This window comes from Argiope bruennichi, chromosome 9 (genome assembly GCF_947563725.1).
Source record: "Argiope bruennichi chromosome 9, qqArgBrue1.1, whole genome shotgun sequence".
Lineage (NCBI taxonomy): Eukaryota > Metazoa > Arthropoda > Arachnida > Araneae > Araneidae > Argiope > Argiope bruennichi.
In genome coordinates this window covers 71830659-71857037 of record NC_079159.1, presented here as the reverse complement: position 1 = coordinate 71857037, position 26379 = coordinate 71830659, and the positions used below count along the sequence as shown (strand labels likewise).

Below are 26379 nucleotides of genomic sequence, written 5' to 3'. Positions count from 1 at the left end.
ACTGATGGCAAAAATAACAAGATGCACTTTTAATAAATTAATTTAAAAAATTTAATTACTTCACGACGAATATATTTGTATTTTACAGAACAAAATTTTTTGTTTAAGTCATGCCATCTTCAATAAATTAATCGGATTTTGTTGAATGGCAACAGCTAATGGGCTCCAGTAGAGCGATTACTGTGATATGATGCTCGTGTATTTTGCTTTTGTGTTTAAAATTTGATGGATATCGGCTTTATTTTCTTGTAAATATCTTGTATTGAAATATAGATTATTTAAAATGCCGTTGCCGGTTCAACCATCCGCTGGTTTATTTCAGGTATTTACTTAATTTCCTGTCTGCGATTTTTAATTGTAAAAGGGAAAACGTTTTGGATCTACTTAACAAAAATTCATGCATACCTGACTTACGAAACATTAATTTTATTTATATATATTTGTTTCAACTCTAGATTGACTTCCACTTATAAATTTTTTCCCAGGAGTTTAGGATAAAAAGCTCTGCATATTTGTTTCCTTCTTAAATTGTTTCATAGAATTTTAATTGCGTAGTGATCTAACTGTCAAAGTATGTTTCTAACAATTTGCTGGAAATTCTATAGAATTATATGCAATCCGTAAATAAAACACAATAATTATATCGATCGAAATTATATTTTTAAAAATGTTTCATAAGAAGTTTTGTCAATATTTATTAAAATTTAAAAATTCCTTTTGATTGTTATTTTTTATTTTCTGCTTTTGAGACTTATTGAGAATAAGGACTTTTAAACAACAAAATTGTTCAGAGAATGCGACTTTAATTCTTTGGATGCATTAAAGAGAAAACTTTGTTTATATTTTGCTTTATTTTAGCTTTGAAGTTTATTCCAAAGCTCTAGTTGGAAAATTTATTTTGTTTACATTTGCTTGGGCGAGTTGTATCATTTTGAAAGAATTAAAAAAAGATTATAAATCAGTAGATATTTGGGTATTTTTATGCATGTTCTTGAAATATAATCATAGAGACGAAGTAGAATATGCATTTTATTTTATTTTTTGCCAAGTGAAGGAGAGGATGTAGTAATCTTACTTATTATGGCTCGGAATATAGTGATATTTCTTAACTTAGACAATCAAACAAATATGTTTGTCATCAAGTATTTTTCTTATCTTTAAAATCTTGATTTTTTTTTTTTTTTTATTGAGATGTTGACTATTATGTAAAATCTTGCATAAAGCATTGGCTAGATCATTGAAATGCATAAAGCATTTGGCTTGTTTCAGATGGTGATCATGATATTGAATATTTCTAAGTGAAATTGTAATGTCGTCATTCTGCTAGTTGTGTTTTAAGTTCCACTTTGTGAAAGAAAATTTTAATATTTTGATATTAGAGGCAAACAGTCTGAGAATTTGCATCAATGCAATTTTCTTTCCATGTTGCCTTATATATATATATATATATATATATATTTGACCACTTTATTTTTTATAATCCTATAAAGGCAAATAATAATATGTTATTCAAGATGAATTTTTATTGAAGATTTCTTTCATCTTAGATTTTGTGCTTTCTACACAGTTTTGATACTGTTTTTTTTTTTTTTTTTTTTTTTTTTTGTGGCAAATAACATTGCTCTTTTTTGTTTAACTACTGAATGTAATTTCTTCTCTTAATTCAGAAGAATAGAACTCATACTAGACGAAATACAGAAGATGGCCCTATGTTTGTTTTTAATATCAGATCTGTTGATAATAGAGATATGCAGGTGAGAGATTTTACATCATACAAATTTTTTCTGGCAGAATTCTTGTGTTAGTCATCATTATCTTGTAATTTTGGTTGTCTTAAGAATATCATCAGTTAAGTGCTAGTTTCCCCCCCTCTTTAGAAAATAGATGTTTGATTCAGAGTTTCCAGAATTGGTCCAGATTTTTATTTTTATTGATAGAATATGCGAAAAATCCTTATTCTATACAAATAAAAAAGCAGCTGGTTTATTCTTATTTAAGTTAACATTGTTGCTTTTTAACAAATGAAAGCCTACATATTAGAAAATTTTTTAATATTTAAAATAAGCTACATTCTGCATTTTTAAATTAAAAATATAAGATAGATAAAAGTATTCTATTAAATGAACAAAAAGAAATGTGATAAATAAGGCACAATAAGCTGTTCATTTCTTTAGATTGATAAATAAAATTATCAAAAAATGCTATCCTTAAGGCACAGTTATATAGAAAAAAAAATTTTAATGTCTAAAGACTGTTTAATGTATTCATTAAAAAAAAAAAAATAGTGGGTAAAACGCTATTACAGTACTGATTTTTCAACAAACTCTGCTAATTAGTAGTGTGTTATTAGAATAATAAATTTTTTCATGTAGGCTATTTTCTATTTCTAATGTTTGTTATGTGAAATGTGTATATATACAAGTTGGAAAAAATAATTCAGATATTTCCTTTTTTTTTTTATCTTTAAATGCTGAAGGAATTTGTATGTTCTGTTGCTTTAAGTTACTATAACTGATTGCTGTGGATACTTCTTTATATCTTAAATATGGAATAATTATTGTCCTCTTCAATTTTATTTAGAGTAATTTCAAGGTGAATCATCAATATATTAGCTACTATGCAACATAATCTGAATATATTTTGTGTACAAATATAAAGTGCTAATATATTTATTTTTGGATTATTAATATGGTGCATTGATATATTGAGAATTTTGAAAATGTTGCATATTCAGCATTAATGTCTATGGTATATATAAGACTGAAATACCCATTTCTTTGTTTTATATTTAAAGCTAATTTTGTTATCTCAAAGAAATGATATTTGCATTGTTTTATTTTTAATTATATTAGAAAACATGTAAAACTGGCTTGAATGATGTTTTTTTTTGTTTATTTCGTACATATATATAATTATAATAATAAAGAAGAATGTGTGTGTTGGTATTGTGCAAATTAGACCATTTCACCTAGAATTATCAAACTTTAATACATATATACTTTAGAGGAAAGAAATGTGCACCTTGATTTTCTTTTTGAAATTTTATTTATTTCAAAATTAAATGAGATTCTGACATAGCTTTCGACTTTGCCATAACTTATGGGTAGTTTGACCAGAAATTATTCTTACCTGTTAATATTAAAAACATTATTTTCCATTGATATCAATTTTGTTGCTGTAAAATTCTTTATCTAGATTTAATTAACTTCTTAAAACATTTAAAGGTGTTTTTTTTTTTTTTTATTGACAATGTTGCCGCCACAACAATCTCATTATTGAAATGAAATGCAAATTGCTTTTATTGTTGCTACTAATATTTCATCTTGGCATTCCATCCACCCACCCCATTGTTAATGATCAGAATATTAAAATTCGGCTTATCTTTTCATGCTCAGTTTAAGTATTAGGCATGCTTTCAATAAATTTTTTGAATATTATGGCAATTACATCCAAAGTTCAACTTCAGAAGTATGCATCAATACATATTTAATACCCTGACATTTTTAAATACTTTTATAGTCTCTCTTAATATTTTCATTTCCTGTTGCAATATGTTTCTGATTTTTTAAGTAAATGAAATATATTCTGGAGAGCATGCAAAATTTCAGAAATAAGACTTTTCTTTCTGTTATATTCTTTTATTGTTTTGATACAACAGGTATATTACTACATTAGTTGAAATACAGTTATTTTCTGTTTCAAATTAAAGTATGAATTTTATTTAAGATGGCAGGGAAATTAAGAAATCTCATAGCACTATGAATAGAATGATATCCTAATATAATATGAATTGCATGATTTTCAGAATTTCAGCTTTAAAGTTACTTTGCTAAAGAAGCCTTTAAAGAGTAAGTTAAGTAGAAAAAAATCAATTAAAATTTTATATTTGCCAATAATTCTGATGAACCAGCTAATCAACTAATGTAGCTAATATATATAGGCTTTTAAAATTATTTTGTAACTGCTTCTATTCAAATTTTAAAAAAATACAATAATAACTTAACTAAATTAACTTCTTAGTTGTGAAGGTTTATGTCTTTTCCACACTTTTCAAGGTCTAATTTATGTAACTATAGTTATCTATTAAGTTGCTGTAAAACATGAAAATCATGAGCTTAAAATGAAGGATTAATGAAATTTTGAAACCTTCTGGAACAAATCTCCATGTATTTGAATGTGTATAAAAACTAAGCACTTTTTCACGATTTTTTTTTCCACTCAAACATTTATGCTGTAAAGATGCAATCGATGGCTGAAAATACAACCATAATGAAAAGCCATAAATTAGTTTATTTTAAGCTGAAAACTTGTTGAGTTAAAGTTAAATTTATTGCTAAAATATTATTGTTTCTTTTATCAAACCATGATCATGAGAGAGGTATGTGACAGAGTTTCGCCTGTAAGAGGTTCAAAGCAAAAATAATGAATTGGAAAAATTGGCTGTTTTGTAACAGATTAATTTCAGAATTTTTATTTTGGAGGTGAAACTGAAACTAAAAGGAAAGAATTATTTGCATGGATGTGTAAAACAATTAAAGATACCGCTATTTGAAACTAAAAAGTATAGAAAGTTTATGCTTTAATCTGATTGAATAGAATTGATGTCTTTTTGGATTTTGTATATAAGTTGTGAGAAAGAAAATTTTAGAAAGTTAATAATTTGTATTCTTTACTTATATATAATAATTTCAAATTATCTATTCTAAAAATAATTATTTCTTAATCACTAAAATGCAAGTTTTTTTACTGTATGACCCAATATCCAAATGTCTTTGTGAAATTTCCATTTATTATTTCCCATTTAAAGATATATAAATGCTAAATGGGTTCCCAGTGTCTTTTTCTCTGCTTTCTATCTTCCTGCCTTTTTGTAAGTTAATATGGGAAAATGCCAAATCTCTATTAAACTTTAATTAAAATTTTTTAAAATTGTTCTAAAATGCATATTTAAACTACTTTTGCATCAAATTATTAATTCTAGATCAAATAACCTCTTCTATAATGCACTAGCTCACACGAACACATGCAATTTTTCCTTTATAAGTATCTAGTTACCTTTAGCAATCAGCTAATTTGTCACCAATATTGATTATATTTTATTGCATTTAATTTGTTTAGATATTACTAAATGTTTATGATTTCATCTATGTCTTACAAAGGCATTACATAGATATTTATAATTTCATCAAAATATCAGATATTAAAACCATGTTAATTGCTTGACAAATGTACTATCTATTGTGTACATGGATCTTTCGAATAGTTATCCATGCAATTATAGCGTTGTTAAAAATGTAAACATGCAATACATGAAAATATTAAAACTCAGGAAGAAGCAAATATAATTGTTAAAAATATAAATACTCTTCTATCTTTTAAATTTTGTGGTATTATAATTACTTTTTTTTTTTGGAGGGGGGGTCTTGTAAACTACATATATATTTAAAAAATGCTTCTTTAACTTTTAACGTTAAAAGAAAATTGAATGATTAAATATCTTATGAAAAACTGAAGATGGGTTGAATTTCAGGATAACAGTACAATCTAATAGTGTAAATAAGACCAAAAAAAGTTACTGGAAATTCAGGAGAAATTTTTATAACTGTTAAATTGGTAATTAAAAAGTTAATTTTGAAATGGTGAAAATATATTTTTGTGCAGTAATATTTATAGAAGTTATTGTGGAAATATATTAAAATTCAGCTTAACTTTTAATTAAGTTTCGGATTGAAATTTTTACCCTTCAATACTTATAAGTGCCAATTTTCTTAGCTGAAGATCGGATATCTGTTTTGTGGAGCAATAACGCACATGCACATATTCATCTTATTTATTATTAGAGATAATAAATATATATAAAGTGAGAATATATTACTAGAAAGAATTAATAACTTAAGATTGATATCATTTGATTAGTAACATTCGTACAACTGCTTATAATTAAGTGGGCAACCAATTATTCAAAGCTGATTAAGAAATGATCAGTTAAAAAAAACTTTTTTATTCTGTTCATTGATTGATAAAATCTAGGAGGAATAGCTATTTAAGGAATGCAAAAGCCAGCATTGCATAGATGTCAAAATGCTTTTGTGCTATCTATTTATTTTTTATTGTTGCCAAAAACATTCAGTAGATTGTAATAATTTGTAAGAGAATTTATTTTATCCAAGACTGCATCTTTAAAACTATTCTCATACAATAAGCTAAGATATGGACAGATGTAAATTAGTTAAAATGTCACCTACAAAAGTAGAAGAATTATATAGCAATTCTCGACTTTTAGTATTAGACATATCAAATCCTAAATAGGATAAGATATTTTTGATTTAAATATAAAAAGTAGGTTAGATAATAGTATAAAAAATTTGAGAAATATTCATGTTCTATATATAGTCTGAAAACTTGTGCTAATCCAAATCAGGGATTCAGCCTTCGTAGCTTACCCAAAAAATTTCTTTTTGTATCATCACAGTGTAATTTAATTAATTTCATCTAAATGCTGAAAGCAAAAAATAAATTTTCTTCAGGTGCACCTTTACTTTTGTTAAATGCAGAAGAGTACCAATGAGTTTTTGGATATATATTTATATATATAACTGTTCTGAGACCTTATATTTGTGTATTTTTTTATACTTGACTTTTCTTTTCTTATCTTTCAGAGCTCCTCGGTTGAGCCAATGCAAGTAGATGCACCACCAGAAGAAAATGATGTTGCTGAAGTAGAAGTGTATCTTGTTGAAAATCCTACTCTTGTAAGTTGTCTGAATTTTAATAATTATTATAGAAAATCTGAAATAATTTTATAGGCTTCATAAAATTTCAATGTAAATTTTTTTAGGTTTTAATAATAATTATTATTATTATTATTTTGTCCTTACACTTTATAAATTTTTCATAAGAAATGTTTAATATGTTTTTGTCATTTTTTAACTAATAGTTTTTAAAAGTCAATACAGAAAGTGGAAGAAAGAAATAAGTAGACTCTAAAAAAGAATGAGTAATTGGGAGGGAGATTTTATTATTTTTTTATTAGTTGACCGCATTACCACCAAGTTAACTGTAGTACAAAGTATTTTTCAGGTTTTTTTAAGAAGCCCTTTAACCCAAAATGTTTGATTGTTCATAAAGTGTAAAAACTTTATGGTGCACCCATAACCCTACAAAATCCCCAGTGCATACTTAACAGTGAACAGTTACTTTATTTGGCATATTTTGATAATTTATCCAAAAGGAAAATATTTGGAATATGTTTCAGTTGCTGTTGGTTTACAAAAAATTTAAATTTTTTCTTTTTGCATTCAAAAACATGAGTTTTTGAAAAAAGAGTGGCAATTTACTCTTTATAGATTTCATTTAAATATTTTTGACAAGACAAAATTTAATTTTTAATTTTTTTTTTGTTTGTTTTTTGAATTCTTCTCTTTCCCTTCCTTTTATATGTTCACTTATTATTCTGGCTTAAATTTCTAAATACGAGCATGGCATATACAACCCAATAAACTTTTAAAATCAATTTAAATAATTATTAGTAAAAATATTTTTTGAGGGTTATTGACCATTATTTTCAGTCTCCAGCTTAAAAATCATTTGAGGGTGGGGGATCCCACAAATTTAGCTTATTCAGAACCCTTTCTCTTCACTTGTGAGGAAAATGTGGAGAAAAAGATACGAAAAGGTTTATTGTCAAAGGTTAAGATGATATACTTTTCTGCTGTGAAATCATTCAATTATTATCTTGAAATACAATATCTAATATATTTTATTAGATATTTGTATTTTATTATTTGAATGCAAAAATTTTTTAGGAATATTGGCAATAGCATTCTAAGTGTAATATTAGGAATTCTGGTTATTACACATTGAATGCTGTGCTGAATTTCTTACAATGTAATTTATATGGGCTCTCTGGTCAACAGTGACACCCACAGCAGTCATCTTATTAATGACATGTGTAAAACTTTGTGTCACTGTGTTAAAATTATTCATTATATTACATGTGAAATTCATAGTTACCAGTATTTGTTTAGTAAAATATTGTATCAATCTTAAGAATTTACAATTTATTGTAAGGTTTGATCTGTTTAAAAAGTATTTGATCATTCTTATTGCTCATAATCTATAAAATTCAAGGGAAATATCATTTATTTTCAAATTATGTCCTCTTTAAAATATGTAAATTGCATTTGCATAAGAAGTCATCTGCATCTTTATATTTTCTATTGCCTTTAAATTTTTTGATTGCAAATTCTTAATTTTTTTAAAAAATTAAATAACTCTGCACGATGACAAATCTCCAGAAATTAAGTATTTCAATGTTAAATTTTATTAATTAACATTGTATTTTGCAAATATGTAAAAATGTTTTATGAGTTTTGATTTATTCTGCAAGTGACACAGAAATTGTCTAACATGTATAAGAATTTTTATTTTGTAATTATAAGAATTTTTCCATCCTAGATTTTTGTCATTTTCATATCTAATAATTGTTTTGCATTGCATTTCTATACGCCATTTTCAAATATTTCATGTTAGCCATCTCGCAAAATAATGTTCTTTTTTCCTTGTTTAGAAGCTATGCTTTTAGATAAATATTTGCAATCCCCCTAGTGGTAAATCTAGAGATTAATTTCACACTGCAAGAAAATAAAATATACAATAAATACCAACATATATGCTTGATAAAATCAATACAACTACTAAAGAATAGGAACATGATGAGAGCAGGATATATATTTTGGAACTCCAAATATAATAGCATTCATGTGTACTTAAATGATATGCTTAAACATTTTCCTTCTATAACATCTTAAATCAATTCATTCTGATTAGAAAGTAATATATGTTCTTTTTTCCCCAGGATTTGGAAGCTTATATAACTAGTTATACTGGCTTAGCCAAATTGTACAGATTACTTTATATAGCTGATCATTGTCCATCACTACGAATTGAAGCTTTAAAAATGGCTATTTCTTATGTACAAACTACCTATAATATAAATATGTATCAAGTGATTCATAGAAAATTGCTAGATGCTGTTGGGTATGTATAAAACTTTATTATATCATTTTATTGTTCAAAAGCTAATTATTATTAAATTAAAATAATTATAATGCAGAAGCTAAGTATTAAAAAAATTAAGAAATTGAACTCATGTAGAAGCTATAATAGCTATTAATTTATTTTAAAAAAATAACATACATATTTTCTTCAAACAAATTTCAGAAAACAATCTCTTACTTTACAAAACATTTAATTTGATTTCTTTTTTTTATAAGGAATAATATTGATTGGCTTAGAAGTGGATGCTAATTGTCAATGTTGCTGCATCTGTTTTAAAATAAAATTACCCTAACTTTCTACGCTTGTTAGATTTAAGCTAAAAGATTACATGTGAAAGAATTATTATTCTTTCCAAGGTATTTCTAATCTGTAACTATGTAGATTGGGCAGTAACGTGACATTTAATTATAATGTCATTATCAAGCTGAAATGTAGATCTTTATATTTTGTCAAAGTATTTGTCGTATTTTCAACTATGATAAATTACTATGTTACATTTAGTTCTGCAATTTAAGTTCAAACAAAGTCATATGAATATGGCTTTTTTTGAACATCCTTCTCATGTAATATGCAAACAGATTATCAACAGTTCTCATTTTAAGAAGATAATTAATGTGTTGCACCACATTTTGATCAAATGTTTTGTAGCAATCAGAAAATGCCTCTTGCAAACTATTCTGTGCAAAGCATTAAAAAGTAGTATGCTTTTTCCACCACCTCAGATATTACATTGCGAAATATTCTTGAAATGTTGTTACAGTTGTAATTGCTTTAAGAATTATTCTGTAAAGGCATCAAGTTTAGAAGTTTGTTATTAATATTTAAGATTAATTTTCAAAAAAACTTTTATATATAATTGTATTTTAAATATAATCACCCAAAAATATTTTATATATAATTATTTATATTTATTATAGAATATATGAGGCTTTGTTATGACAAGGAAAAGTATTTTTGTAAAAGAGTAGTTTAAATTTTCAATGGAAAATATGTAAATTTGAAATTGTAATCGTACATTATATATATAATTAAAAAAAACTATTTATTTATGACTTTGCAACTTATTCTTTTTATGATGCAGCTTGTTTTCTCACAATTTTTTAAAAAAATATATTGGGCATGAAGAGTACCATAAATATTTTTATTCCTTTTTCTCCTTAGAGAATATGAATTTTGTAGGTCTTATATTTTATGCATTATTATTATTTTTAGTAATTCAAATTTACCAGATGTTACTGGAGGTTTGAATGCTGGAGTTGTTCCATTGGATACTCAATGGATTGAAACAAAAAGTAAAAAAGCTGCACTCAAATTAGAAAAGTTGGATACTGATTTAAAGAACTACAAAAGCAATTCTATAAAGGAAAGCATCAGGTATTTAATTTTTTTGAATCATTCTCTCTCTCTCTCTGTGTGTGTTTTTTGTTGCAAAGGTCATTTTATAAAAATTTTATTTCTAAACTCTGTTTTAACTTTGATCATAGACGAGGTCATGATGATTTGGGTGATCATTACTTGGATTGTGGAGATTTAAGTAATGCTTTGAAATGCTATTCGAGAGCCAGAGATTATTGCACAAGTGGAAAGCATGTTATTAATATGTGTCTTAATGTAATTAAGGTAAGTGAATTTTCTAAGTTAATTAATTATTCACCTGTTTTGATTTTAATAAATAAATTATTGATTAAATATGCATTTTAGTAAAGTATTTTATTACATCTATGCCTATTAAATTATTCAAATTAGTTAAAGCAGATATTAAGTAATAGGAACATGCATCATTGCAAATGAAGGAATTATACAATAGTATATACCTATAATATTATCCAATCCGTAACTGATTACATAATTTTTCAGAATATTGTCATTTTATAAAATCATCTAAAGATCTGACATATGTTGTTCAGAATTTTTGTGATTGCTTATATTGTTTTTCTTAAAACCAATGCCTTAGATAAACTAAAAGAAAATTGATATTATTTGCAAACTCGCTAAGCAGTAGTCTTTGTAGTGTTTTAAGTTTTATTTTCTACCCTTGTGATTACATGAAACTTTTCACTGTTTATTTTAACATCCTTCTCATAATATCATTTGTACACTTGATATTTCATTTTGAATATTATTTAGGTTAGCGTATATCTTCAAAATTGGTCCCATGTATTGACTTATGTCAACAAAGCAGAAGCTACTCCAGAAGTTAATGATGTAAGTTTAGCTTTCATTTTTGTGCTTTTTCTGTAGAAATAATCACATTTTGAATTTGTTATATGTTGAGATTTTCATTTTTTGTAGAAGTTCTGTTAATTGTATCTGAAATGTGAATTTTTTATTTTTTTAAAAATATATTGTAAAGAGTGAAATGATATTATGATACATTTTTTTCCTTTATTGTTAATATTCTGAATTTAATTTTAGATTAATAGTAAAGATGCAAATCAGTTGGTATTGACAAAATTGAAGTCTGCTGCTGGTTTAGCTGAATTAGCAACCAGGAAGTATAAGTCGGCTGCTAAAAACTTTTTACAAGCTTCATTTGATCACTGTGATTTTCCTGATGTAAGTTTTATACATTTTTGTAGCAAAAAAATATACTATCAAATTATTTCAAATTTTTTTTTTTTAAATATTTTTTTATGCACATTGTATCTAGTTATTTATCATTGCAGAGCATTGCATTCTTTTTGTTTACCATTTTATCAAAGAGAAAGTATTTAAATTGTCAAAAAATTAGACCTTGAAATTTATGATGATCCTTGGTCTGACAGTATCTTTTTAAAATTAAGTTCATCTGTGTATGGACGCATTAAGTCAAAAATGACTTGAACGTACTGAAATTTAATATGTGGTCTTGTAAAGAACATTGTGGTTATGAATTCAATTTGTGTTCTAATTAGATAGAAGGAAATCCAAATTGTGTTTAATTTTCTTCACTGTACATACATGTTTCACAAAGCATATATGTAGTGGGGGAGGAGAGGAGGTGAGGACATTGGAATTATGGGAGATAATTATATATACATATACATACCTTCCAAATAGCCAGATTTGTTCATTTCTTTATATTCAGCTCAACCTGGCTAACTCATTATTTTCTCCATACACTTTTACAGTTTTTCCACTGAAAATTGTTCAGGTTATAATTATTTAAATATGTGCATCAAAAATATTATTTATCTTTTTAATCATCTGTTTGGAATTGGAAATTAACATATCAAAATAATTTTAGTTTGTAATGGTAAAATTCTGCAATCACTTCAACATTAGGGAATTCAAGTAATGCATTGTAAACATAGATCATCATATATTTGTATCTGAGTATCAGTTACGAAGACCAGTTGTTTCTGTACCTTTCTTTTTTCTCTTATATATTAATAAGTTTTTTATAAAGTTCACCCTGCCCTTCACAATTATCCTTTTCCCCTCAAATTTTTTAATAATAATTTTAGAAGATTTATTTTTGATTTTACATTTTATTCAACTTTTTATAACAGTTGTACTAATGAATAAAAACTAGCATTATTATAATCAGTTATTCACAATCAACTTCTATGTAATCTTTGGACTTGTTTTCATGGAACTAAGTTTTATAAAGTCTGGTTCAAATGAAGATAATTTTGTTTGATCTTTGTTAAATGTACTAATATACCTTTTATTTATTAAATGAAGATGGGCTTATATTTCTTTTCTTATGAGCTTCTGAATCTTTATTATTATTATTATTATTATTTACTCAAGTACTGTTGCTGTATAAAGCATCTTTTCTGCCCTGTAGCTTTAAAATTTGTGTTTTTTTTTTTTCCCCACACAAACATGAGAAAGCAAAATTTCATTTCTTTATTTTAATCCTTTATCTTTTGTACTTTCTATCATTACAAGTATTACTTTTGCATACTCCTAACTATTTTGGGGCATGAAACTGTACTGTACTGTAACATTTGTACCTCCTACAGGCTATGAACTTTTTTATATCCTGGTTGGGTGAGGTTCGCTCTATTGATAGGGTTACTTTGTCAGATATTTGAATTAATCTTTTTGCTATTTTGTAAAAGTACACAAAAAATAAATTTAAAAAAATCAATGTCATAACAAGGCTAATTAAAGCACTGCAGTTAAAATGAATAAATTATACATAGTATAATTGTGGCATTTACATGACTAAAAGGAAAATTGTTTTTAATGAACTTAAATTTATTTTACCATGGTAGCAGGGGTGTTTGTGCTCCGGGGAAACCCCGGCATTCCGGGGATTTTGAACTTCGATACCCGGAAATTCCGGGGATCGTCGTTCAAAAGGAAGTAGGAATAATAATGAATTATTTATTTTGATCTGGGTAATTTTGTTTGCTTTGAAAGCAGAAAACGCAAGGGCAGTGTGTGTGGTGAAAACTTTTCCTTTCTTTCGCCAAAGGCAGTGATAATGCGTGAAAAGGGGGGAAAAACTTCTTTTTTGTTCTTTCCTTATTGCGAGTTATGACTCATTCCCCCAGTTCTTGGACATTCTCTTCTGGATTCTTTTCGGCAAGTAGGCGCGGCAGAAAAAAAAGGGAGAGACTTCGTTCGACCAGATGTGCGATCACGTGACTCTGGGTTCAAAGGTCTTATCTCTCCTGGCGTGGCGCCAATAAGTAGAGAAGGGGGATTTTTCGCCGTATTAGCTATTTGTCATTGATCGCTTCGCAACTTTTTTTTTCTCCGCTGTGTAAAATTTTCGTTTCATTTATTGATGCTCGTGTAAATTTTTCGTTTCGCTTATTGAAATATTTTTTTATTTATGTACGCAAGAGAATTTCACTTTGAAATTTCAGCACATGAAACAGAAATTACCCCTTAAAAATTCATATCTAATTAGTTTTACAGCATTAGATACAGAGCTAAGAGGTAAAACCAGTACAATATTAGCTTTTGAAAAATTATCATCTTTTATGTCCCATATTTTTAGTGATAATGAAAAGTCAAAAGTAGAAGCTGAAATAAGGTTATACCAGAGTGATATTGATATCACCAAAGAAATGCTCTACACATCTGATGAAAGTGGAAATCAAGTCAAGTGTACAATTGATAAATATTGGTCTAAAGTTTTTAATTTAAAAGATGATTTCACAAATGATTATAAGTATCCTACATTGGCTAAATTGGTCAAAGCCTGCCTTAGCTGCTTCCATGGTCCATTAGTGGAAAGTGCATTCAACTTAATGGATACACTTGTCACTGACTATAGAACCTCTCTTAAGATTGATTCCCTAGATGCAGTGCAGATTATTAAATATGATGTAATGGCTTCTAAAGGAACCTCATGTGAAAAATATGGCTCAAAAAATCCAATGACTGATCCAATTCACAAAGATCTCTTACTGAATATGAACAGAAGTTGGAAAACAAATCAAGAGGACTTAAAAACAAGTATTTCAGATGAGTCACCTATAAAAGTCTCTGAAAAACCTTCTACATTAGCAGAAAAGCAAACTGCTTCTACCTCTGCATGTGAAGTTCTCGAGGAAATTTCTTCAATTGTAAATGAGGAAAATAAAAGTCAATCTTCCTGCAATTATGAAGTTCACCACAAAAGAAAGACAAGCCCACAAACATCCGAAAATAAAAAAAAGCAGCAGAAATTAGATAATTTTTTTTAAAGAATTAATTCAGGTAATTTAAAATATTTGCATAAAATGTAGTAGTTTATATGTTTGAAAATTTATGGTTATTAATTTTGCAAAAAAAAGTAATTAATTGAACTTTTATAATTAGGTCATTCAATATTTCATAATTGTAATTTTTCATCCCCCCCCCTTCTCGAAACTCCAAAATACCGATAGTAAGTCCGTAAAAGTTTCAGGGGATTTTTTGGGGTCCCACAAACACCCCTGTGGTAGGGATGTGTAGTTCAAACCAGAAGATAAGAGTGAAAGTGACTATTTTTCCCTTTAGTGGTTTTATTATGAGGTTTCCATTAGGTATTTAATTGATACGTGTCAACTTAGGGAAGGGAATCTTGGGTATCTTTGAAACATCTGCATAGACACTAGGGATTATTATCCCTTTGCTTGTGTGAGAGATGAAGAAAAAAGAATATTTAGAACACATGTTGGTGATAATTAAATAAAAAGTGGAATTAGGATCAGGAAAAAAGAGAATATTTTGGTAAAAAGTAAACATGGGTTAATTTAAAATAGGAAATTAATTAAGATTTTAATTAAACTAGGATCTATCTATCTATATATATATATAAAAGGAGATGTAATTAATATACACTTAATATGTAATTAATATACACTTGAAAAAGTTCTTAGCATAATTTAATAATAATAATATATATATATATATATATATATATATATATATATATATATATATATATATATTATTAAACTATTAAATTGCAATTGCATATTTAAAACTTACAATATTGGAACATATTGCTCTTTAAATCTACTGATCTCTCTCTGATTATTGATTATTTATAATCAGAGAGAGATCAGTAGATTTAATCCAGTTGATTAGATATATTTTATCAGTAGATCTGATTATTTATTATCATAACTTATAAAATTTGAATTAAAAAAGGAATTGAAATGCAAACTTATACAATTGCTTCTTGGATACCAGTTTTTGCCAATATAATATGGAATATAATTAAATGCATCCTGCCTTTGATGCAGGAATAAAATTAATGGTACTTATAAAATATTAATTTCAGATGTGCATGCAAAATATTTTTTCTCCATTTTTTAAAATTTACTATTTTTTCAAATTTTAACAGTACTGTGTTTAGCGGATAAAACAGTTTTTCATTATTCTAAGACATCTTTGCTTTTGCAGTTGTTGTCTGCAAATAACATTGCCATGTATGGAGGATTATGTGCACTTGCCTCTTTTGATAGACAAGAACTTTTAAAACATGTAATATCTAGCAGGTAAGTCAAACTTATAAATCTTGATGCACAAACCGTGTTTGGTGTATTGACAAAATATCTAATTGCTTGATACCAAAATTTCAAAAGTTTTTATTCAGTACAGCTTCTAGAGGGAAAATACCTAAATAATTGCAGCACAAAGTGTTTTCTGGTTTGTGTTTGAGGTTGCCTCTTGATTAGTTTCACAAAAACACACACACACACACACACACAAAAGCATGTCATATACAGTTTATTTCCTATTTTATGAGGTGTTAAAATGGATGACATATGGCAGTTTTTTACTTATTATTTGACAGCTTTGTATACTTATTTTTGTTTGTTTGCTATTTTGAAGATTCTTTTTTCCTCTTATTCCATAATTCTATATGTAGTTTTCTCTCATTACAATTCTTTTAAAAAACACATTAAATTTAAACTTGTTGAATAAAAGAAGGATCATACATTTTATTACATCCCTGGTATTCACCAAGCATTTGATTTCACCAAATTTTTTTTCATTCCTTTTTATCTTTAATGTAGGTACAGTTCAGAAATTCATTCATTTCTGTTTTCACAACATTGTAATTAAAACTAATGAAATATAGTAAAAAGTAAAACTGGAATTGTTTTATCAATGTCTCTATTATTGAGTTTTTTTATGTATTAGTTTTGAAATTCTGTTTTGTATGTGAATTTCTAATAAAAACAATTCAGAATATTTAGTTGTTATCTTTTAATATCAGCATTTTGTATACTTGCAAGAATTCTTAATCATTTTTCATGTATGAGGATGCATGCATACATATTATGAGTTATTTTTAAAATTTTTATAAGAATGCCAGCTAATTGCAAGTTTTCCCACTATTTCCTGGGGGATTGATATCTTTTTTTTTTTGCAGTAGTTTCAAGCTGTTCTTGGAGTTAGAACCACAGTTGAGAGACATAATATTTCGATTTTACGAATCTAAGTATGCATCATGCTTAAAATTGTTAGATGAAATTAAGGTATGGCCATTTTTTAGTATATAATTTTCATAGATTTTTAATAAATGATAAATTCTGAATTTATTATTTATTAAATTTACCTTATATACTATTGCTATTTACTTTATGTACTTATTTACTTACTATAATTCTTTACTGTAGGATAACTTGCTTCTAGATATGTATTTGGCTCCTCATGTACTAACGCTGTACACTCAGATACGTAACAGAGCTCTTATTCAGGTATATACTTAATTTTCATATGTAATTAGTAGATAATTTAATGACCAAAAGTAATAATAATTAGTTTGTTAGATTCTGTATGATTTCATACAATAGGAAATTTTTTTTATTATTTCTGCTGTATGAAATTTCTATCAATTAATTGTTCATTATACTGTTGTATTCCTGAATACTTTTGCTGCAAACAGTTTATATTATTAAACTTTGATGAATGAAGAAGCTCTTTCTATATAATGTGGTAAGATTTTTAAAACTTGTAAAGAAATCCGTTTATAATTTGACAGTATTTCTTATCATTTCTGCATTTTTTTTAAATGATTTATTAGTGATTTGTATTAAAATTTTTTAATTTATATTTAAATACTTTTTATTGGTTAAAAGGTTACTTATCATATATTAGTAATGTTACAATATTACTCTTGAATATTAGTAATATTATTATTTTAACTTTAATAAAATATGCTGTGCTCGGATATTTTCAGAATTCCCTTTATCCCCCCTGCTGTTTTTTTTTTCCTCTTAACATACAAATTTTAGATATTGTTCTTTTTTTTTTTTTTACTTCTAAAATTATATATAATATATAATTTTGTCTCTTGTTGCCTATCGCATTTTTTAAAATTTTATATTATCAAAATGCCTATGAGATTGAAAGGTGTTCTTTATCATTTTTTTACTTTTATTTTGGTTTTTGAAATGCTTATGAAAAATTTGTTATTACTTTCATTAGATTGATAAATCTGTATATTAAAAATGGAATTGCTGTTAAGTTGTTTGGAATCAGATGAGTAAATATGGAAATTAAAATTCAGTATTTCTGTTATGAATGGAAAGGAAAGGCACTGAAACCATGCAATTTCTTGATGTAAAGATTAAATATTATGCATTGCAGATATCTGAATAGATTAAGATAATTAGTAGGTAACGAAATTTTTGAAGAATTACGATTATTATAGTTACCAAAGATCTTTTGATTTTCAGCTTCTATTTTAGAACTATCATCATTTAATGTATTACTGAAAATGTAGTTTTTTTTTTTTTTTTGTTAAATTAATGACATAAATTTATCTTTATTTTAGTATTTTAGTCCATATTTATCTGCTGATATGAATAAGATGGCTGCAGCTTTCAATACAACAGTTAATGGCCTGGAAGATGAGCTCACTTTATTGATTCTGGATAACCAAATACAAGCAAGAATTGATTCTCATAATAAGGTTTGTATAGTTGAACTTTAGAAAATCATTGTATACCATAAAAGCAAAATTACTGAATTACAGTGCTAAAGAGAATCTTTATTCTAATTGACCATTTAAAATTAACAAATAAATCTGATTTAAATCAACATATATATTTATGCATAAGATTTTTTAAATTCTATTTTAAATTAACATATATATTTATACATAAGAACATACTATTCTATCTGTTATTTAGTAGATAATGTTTCATATGGATGTAGGATTATTAAAAAAGGAATAATAAACATGTAGTCAGATTTAAATCTTGTAAATTTCTTGAAATTATTGCTGATTAATGGTGTTTCTAATTTTGTCAGATTATTCAGAAGAAGAGAAAAAGAAAGAAAAATCAATCATTTATAGCAATTCATTTAGGATCATATTCAGGATTGTCAGGGTGTAATAGTACTTCATGAAGATATTTCTGTACTGTAAAATTGAGTTGTCATTAATAATAGTTTAAATAATTCTAAAATATTTAAAATAATTTTATTTCTTATGGAAATAAGTTTACATTTTAACAATAAAAAGAATGTGCAATGTTATTTAGTTGATTGCTCTTTGTTTAATTTGTCAACATTTAAATTCATTCATTTTGTATGTTTTTTTATTGGATATAAAAAGTTTTCTTGTAATTGTGACCAACAAAAATTAACCTTTTCCGGATGAGATTCCTCTATCTTAGACGTATACATGGGATGGAGTGTACACGAAAGGAATCATCATACAGGATGGGTGTTTTGCATCTCTAAGCTTAACTTTGAAAAAAGAAGGGGGGGGGAAATCACAAAAAATAAAGTTTAAATTCTAACAACCTTTTTTTTTTTCCCCCTAACTTTTTTAAAATATTAGTTATTTATAATATGAGCACATTTTTCCCTCTGACGAAACGTTTTTTTTTTTTTTTTTTTTTTTTTGTAATAAAAAGAGAAGTGCGTGAAATGCATCTGAAAACTGCACAAAATACAACAGAACTAACTGATGGTAAAGCCCACTAAGGCTAGTTACAGTTGCACAGTAATAACAAAAAAAGGAAAGAATTCAGAGGGAGATCAGAAACACAAATGATTCTATCAAGTGGAAAGTTACCCAATCCAGCTCTGTTTATTACATTACTATTACCTCCCTTCTCCCCACGAAACAGTTGATAAGTAAAATACAAAAGGCTGAATATGAGCAAACTTTAGGCCATGATACTAAATCTATATTTCAAAAGTAATGGACACAGGGAACTATCTAGTTGTATTTAAAAATTGTTCCATTTTTAAATGCATCAGAGTCCCATCAAGTTCGATTTACAGAAATGCAAAGGTGGTATGCCTAGCTGCGAGAGATGTTCGCTGGTGATGCATATATCACATGCCCGTTGCGAAAGGGTTAATACAAAAATCTATATTTTGCTTTTCCATTTATCAGTTTTAAATAGATTTTGAAGTATTCTATTTGCTTTCAATCTAGATCTTATATGCAAAAGATGTTGATCAGAGGAACACTACATATGAGAAAGCTATTAAAATGGGCAAGGAATACCAAAGGCGTACAATTGTAAGTTTGGCTTCTAAATCATAAATTTTATGATTATTTGTTATATTTATAATTTACAGATACAAATCATCTTTGATTTTGATACTGTAATTAATTATTAAATTATTTAATATTTTTATTGCATTTGATTTTTATTACAAATAATTATTTATTAATTATAATTTATTTAGTTGCTTAATTTTATATATAATTTTCTATACAATATCTTAAATAACTTTATAGTTTCAATGAAAAATTATTTATGCAAGATTTATTTTTGTTCTTCGTATTATGATATATAAGGTTTACATATTTTTTTTTGTTTACTTTTGATTAGCAACTTATTTTGAGGTCAGCCATGCTTAGGAATCAGATTCAGGTTAAAGTAAGTGAATTTCTATTTTTCTTATTATACTGCAAAATTAAATAAATTATATATAAATAGCATTTATAGTAAAAAAAAAATTTTAAGAACAGTTCTTGTATTGAAATTTTATTATTTTTAAACTTAAAAAAAATGCATCACAATATATGCAAATACTAAATTCCTGTGGACATTTTCCTCAAGAAAGTGGCATATTTCAAAGTTATTTCCTCTTCCAATATAAATAATTTTCATGAAATAATTTAAAAATATTTTATAAGAATAAAATTACTTAAAATTTTTCTACATATACATTCCTAATTACTACTAAGTGTAATGCAAGATATAATTTTGTGAATTTAAAGTTACTACAAATACTTTATTCAGCTAATTGCTGGGGTGGAGGTCATGGAATTAATTGTTAAAAATTAATTAAAAGTTAAATCATTCTGTAATGTAATACTTAAAACCTCATTAATTTTATTTTTGTCAATTTTTAGAATACTATAAAGTTTGTTTTTTTTTTAATTCAATGTAGCATATCACATTTTCATCAACACTTTGATTAAAGTTAATATAAAAAATGTCATTCTGTTAAAAGTTTGAAGGATGACAGTGACTTTCCCAATATACTTTATATGAAAAATTTGTCTAAGCTATTCAGTGCTTGGTGCTTAGCAAGAAATTCTATAACAAAATAATTTGCTTATATATATATATATATATATATATATATATATATATATATATATATATATATATATATATATATATATATATATATATATATATATATGTTGAAATCTGATTGCCAATCTAAAATTATGTTTGTTGAAATGTATCAAATACTTTCACTGACATTTAAAAGAATCAATAATTGTTTCATGATGCTAAACATGTTTCTGATCACTTTTCCCAATGGTTAGAAATTAATCAATTTTTGGCAATTTTATGATTAAATTGAAAAATATACAAATTGTCTAATTGTAATTAACGTGGTAGAGTTTACTATTAATCTCCCATTAGTGTAAATATTGATATGATGAATTACGAGGTTTACCAAAGAGATCACCTCTTATTAGCAATGGTTGGCTCTGTGTTAGTATCATCACCCTTCTTGTTTGCATTTTTAGATCCTTGAATCTCTTTCACAAATTGCGATTACCTTGTTGAGCTTTGTAGATTATCATCATCATATATATATAGGAAATTTCAGATATTTCCTATATATATAAATATATATAGGACATTTTTCAGAAACTTCACTTCTGTATTGAAATTTTCTTCTAAAGTGATGATTTCTTAGAGATATTAAAAGTCATATGTGCTTGACACAAGCATTGAGCAGATTGATTCTGTATGAATTTTAAAATGTTCATAAGCCTAAGGCTGTAGATTTTCAATGAATGAACTGATAGAATTTGCACCTTTAAGTCGTGACGTGCTTTCAAAATATTTTCAGTACAGCTATATTAGAAACAAAATCTTGTTTGTTTTATGAACAGATTCATCTTAATGGCTTGAATAATACTAAATTACATTATTATCATTATTATTTTGTGATTTATGTTTTTGGAATTTTCTTAGTTAAGATTTTTTTAATGAAAATAACATTAATAACTTTGTTAACATTTGCAAATTTTTCCAAAGTTATAGGATTTTTCTTTTGACCTAATTCTTAAGTTTTCTTATACTTTTACAATGCATAATTTCTTGAATAGATGATTTCAGATCAATCTTTTTACACATCTCACTTTCTTTGATCATTTTACTTTTTCACTTGTGTAATTTCTTAGAATTTCAAAAAATGCCTTCTAACCTTAGAGGTAATATTTTGCAGATTTTGTACTGCTTTTAAAATTTCAGTGAAAGTATTTAATATTTATCGACAGTGTGGATATCATTAACTAAATTTTGGATAGTCATTATCCATTTCTAGTAAATATGATAACAATAATTTAGTAATGCTACGGATGGTGGGCTCTGCAATAAAATCTGTAATTTATTTTAGAGTCCACCTCGAGAAGGCTCACAGGGGCTTGATGTATCTGTTTCTCCTCTCAACTGCACGCCCAGAAGTTAATCCTGCTTGAGTAAGTTATAAGTTTTATTGGTTGCAGCTCTTAGATTTGAAGCAAATTTATATGAATTTTTAAAAAATTATGCATTATGATATGTGAAAAATCCAACAAAACTAAATTGCATGAAATGAATTACTTTTATTTTATTTGAAAGGTTATATATTTTGTATCATAACTTTGCAATGTTCATTTGGTTTAATTCATGCAATTAATAACTAATTTAAGCTCCAGTTATCTTCTTTTTTGCAGATTTTTTTTTTAAGAAAAAATTTTTGTTACATAAATTTTTAGAAATATATTATTTCAAATACAAATAGAAATGCATTTCATGCATATTTTAAATGTGCAAAAATAAGTTAAAGTTAATAAAAGTATAAAATAAAAAAATTGGAAATTAAGAAAACATCCTAAATAAAGCTTTACAGTTCTCAGAATATAATTCAATCATTTGTCATAGAAGTGGGAAATATTTTTTATTTGATCAAAAACTATCAAATAGACTTAAATATTAAAATATGAAAATCGATTTCTTTTGAAGAAAATAAAAAGTAACAATCATACAGCTGCACAAAAACAAATTTGGGTGTAATATGAAATATATTATGGAGAGATTTCATGGAACTCATACATATTTGAAAAGAAATTTTCTACCCTAAACATATTCTGCATTAGTTCATAAGGTTTTTTTAAATCAAGTATTACTTTTAACTAAAGTATACTTTTGCATAAGAATGTATGACATTCTTTTGACCAGAAGTTGAAATAAAATTCTCTCAAAAATATAAATGCCTCAATCCTCTTCAGTGAATGATAATCTTACAAACGATTAAGAATTGCTGGAGAGAATCCTTTGTTTTTGATTCTCGCACCGCAGAATTGCCACCTCTGTCATTTCCACTGACTGAAGTGTATAGTGTGTAATGAGTTTTCCCTTTCTTACTCTCTCAATGAAATGTTTCATCAGAGTTGCCACACCATCAGGAAAAAATCAGGGATTTTTAAGCTTCTTAGCCCCCACCCCCTCCCAATCTAAAAAGTGCCGATCTCTAAAGGTTAAAAAAAATAATTGATTGTAGTCATAGCTCTCAAAAATGAAACAATACCATTGGCAATTATATAATGCGGGAACTCGCCCCTTTTCTATGCTCTCCCCTTTTTTTTCTATATAGAACAGTCCACTTTCAATTTGCAAGACTGTTGTTCTTTTTCCTTGAGATACCCAAATTGCAACTAATGAGCATATGTGCGACTCCTGCAACTGCGCAAAAGAATAGAAAACGTTTCTCTGACAGGAACATTCAATCTGTGGGAGCAGCACAATGATATTTATTCTACCTTACTTGAATTTATTGAATGGTTTGTTTATTATTTGAAAAACTGCCAGTTTATTGGAAGTAGATTAAATAATATTTTTAAAACAATGAACTGCTCAAAATCCATATTTAATATAAATTGGGTGGATAAAAAAAAATCAATCCTGATTTTACTGAATGGGTTTGATGAGTTCCTAAAAATCCATTTGTTCTGTACTGCTTGCTCTGTTAGAAGATAATGATCTTAATTAATATGGAAAAACAGGCATCTAGTAGTCATTCCAAAAGAGAAAATCTTGCAAACGTGTACAGTTCATAAGAGTTATCATTGATGTTGAATGCATCTTAAAGAAATACAGGAAAAGATGTTATGTCGTTTAATGTCCGAAAATGAACCAATTTCGAATTTTTTAGTTAAAGTACAATAATTTAAAGCTGAATTTTTATGGGAATTAAAACGTGTTGTATCACATTCATCCTTTAAAGCATTCAGTGATATATCAGAAATATTTTCACTTGTGTTCTCTGAAAGTGAAACAGCTAAAAAATTTACATTAGGACATACAAAATGTCCTACCTTATTTATTAAGGATGAATTTCATGGAACTAATAACTGAAAAATCTGCAAAAGTTCCTGAAATTTATGCCTAAATACATAAATTGACAAAAATGGATAAATTAAGAAAAGCAATTTTTACCATGTTTTTTTGTTGAGTAATCATTAAATGATTTGTATCGTATTGGCAAAAATGTTTCGAGTTTTTATTTCACTCATGTTCTTAATTTTGTGTGACTTACCATTAAAGAGTATGAGAGGTAATATATCCCTTCTTCCTTAATATATAAATTTTGTAAATTTTTTTTGTACATAAATATAAACTTTCTTTTAATGTGCTATTATTTTGAATAATGTTAAATTATTGCTTCATTTCAGTGCATTTATAACTAGCAAATGCATGCTATTCACACATTCCCTCATATCTTAAATGTATGAACAGGGAGGAAAAAAAAAAAAAAAACCATAGGGAAATTTTTTTCCAGTTTTAAGTGGCAACCCTGTTTATGTATTGTTTAAATTATAACCAAATGTTTTTTTCAACTTCGTAACATCTTTCTAGACTTGAAGAAACATCTGTTATGTTTCCATTTAAATTCTAATGCGTGTAATATGTGATAAATCACCTCATCCCTTGTTCTATTAAACTTTTCCGTGTTTAGATTAATTCTGTTCTGAATTCTTTCATAATTTGTTTTGAATATTTAAAGAAGTCTCATTTTATCTGGAAATATCTTTAGAATGCTAAATTTGCAAATTAGATTTAATAATGCACACTATTCAAGCTTCCTTTCTGTTATGCTATTTATGAAATTTTTACTCTTTTACTTTAATGGTCATGAGCTAATTTGGAATTTTACTATAATTTATATAGTAAAAATCTGAAAAATTCCAGAGAAAAAAAAATGACACTGTGGAAAATACAAATAAGATAGTTAAGAATTCTTGCCTCATCTTCATCGATTGAAAGACCATTTTCTTAGATTTGTGAAATGAAAAATGTCATTTAATCCTTAATTCTAGAAGTGCTAGTGTTAAGTTTTATATATGAATATTAGGTGATTAATGTTATATTAAATAACTACAGAAATACAAAATTATTAAAAGTTTTTTTGCAGAGTTATTTTTAAACTATGGTTTGAAGAAATATTTCAATGTCTTTTTTTTTTCTTAATTATGCAAGCAGTAAATGTTGATTAGATATTCAAAACATATGTGTAAAATTTTATTAATTTGACTGTCTTTAAAAAGTAATAGTTATTTCCAGAAAACAGTGTAAATTTTTGTTGATTCTTACAGTCACAAGATCATGAAAATGGTGAAATGAATGAAAGTTATCCTAAGAAAAGGCAAAAAGTCAGTTGATGTCATCTTCCATTGTGTGGAGGAGTCTCTCATGCTCTTCACAGATTTGTAAATTCGATATGTAATAAAGACTGTGTGTTTAGTTCTAGGTGTACAGGATTTTGCTTTGATATGAAAAATGTAAGATGGAATATAAATCTGACCCTTTTTTGAAAAGCAAAAATATTGTATGATTACCATAAGTTTTAAAAAAAAAATCTATGCATAACTATAAAATTTATGTTTTATTGTTTTTTGGTAAAATTGTGATTAAAATGTTTGTAGAAATGTTGATTCATATTTAATTTTTTCTGAACCTTAGAAGAGACATATAATATTAATAAATTGAAAATTAAATCGCTAAGTTGTTTCAACTTATAGTTTTGAGGAATTTCTTTTTGTTGAAATTATTTTAGAGTATATTTCTAGTTGAATTCACAAATAGGGAAAAAAAAAAAAAAAATTATGACAGAATAACCATTATAACCATTACTTTCAAAATGTGAGGATATATATTAACATTATTGATTACATTAGAGCTATTGCAACAAACATTAATGGAAGAACATTTTTGCAATAAGGATTATAAATAAATAAAGCTTTTTAATCCATAGACTTAAAACAGTAACATCAAATAAAACTGTGCCATGTATTTTTTGTAGTTCTTTCATCTTGTGTTTGTATATATATATATAAATAAAGCCTCATCATGCTTTTATAGTGATTTCTCTTGATTCAGAACTCACTTTTAACTTCTCCAAGGAGGAGTTTTTTAA

The 26379-nt window shown here is 26.3% G+C and overlaps 1 protein-coding gene across 3 annotated transcripts; it reads left to right on the top strand.

Moving 5' to 3' along the window:
• The first annotated feature begins 164 nt into the window (after nt 1–164).
• On the top strand, nt 165–25709 carry LOC129984649 (COP9 signalosome complex subunit 1-like). 3 transcript variants are annotated; one of them, XM_056094569.1, is made up of 16 exons: nt 165–322; nt 1668–1754; nt 6660–6752; nt 8858–9039; nt 10273–10434; nt 10545–10680; nt 11188–11265; nt 11476–11616; nt 15877–15971; nt 16853–16958; nt 17100–17180; nt 18260–18397; nt 19880–19966; nt 20283–20330; nt 22321–22397; nt 25557–25709. In XM_056094569.1, the coding sequence occupies exons 1-15, from the start codon at nt 284–286 to the stop codon at nt 22390–22392; spliced, it is 1545 nt and encodes a 514-aa protein (XP_055950544.1). In that variant the 5' UTR covers nt 165–283; the 3' UTR covers nt 22393–22397; nt 25557–25709. The 3 variants fall into 3 exon arrangements, with proteins under 3 accessions (XP_055950544.1, XP_055950543.1, XP_055950545.1); XM_056094568.1 differs by having other exon boundaries at nt 22321–22402; nt 25559–25709; XM_056094570.1 differs by lacking the exon at nt 1668–1754 and having other exon boundaries at nt 22321–22402; nt 25559–25709.
• The last annotated feature ends 670 nt before the right edge of the window (nt 25710–26379 follow it).

What these genes read in the sequence shown, in the direction of transcription:
- LOC129984649 (XM_056094569.1), top strand. Translation starts at nt 284, where the DNA reads ATGCCGTTGCCGGTTCAACCATCCGCTGGTTTATTTCAG. An exon ending in TCTATAAAGGAAAGCATCAG is followed by an intron (nt 10,435 to 10,544) that starts GTATTTAATTTT and finishes CTTTGATCATAG; the next exon opens with ACGAGGTCATGATGATTTGG. An exon ending in GTAACAGAGCTCTTATTCAG is followed by an intron (nt 17,181 to 18,259) that starts GTATATACTTAA and finishes TCTTTATTTTAG; the next exon opens with TATTTTAGTCCATATTTATC.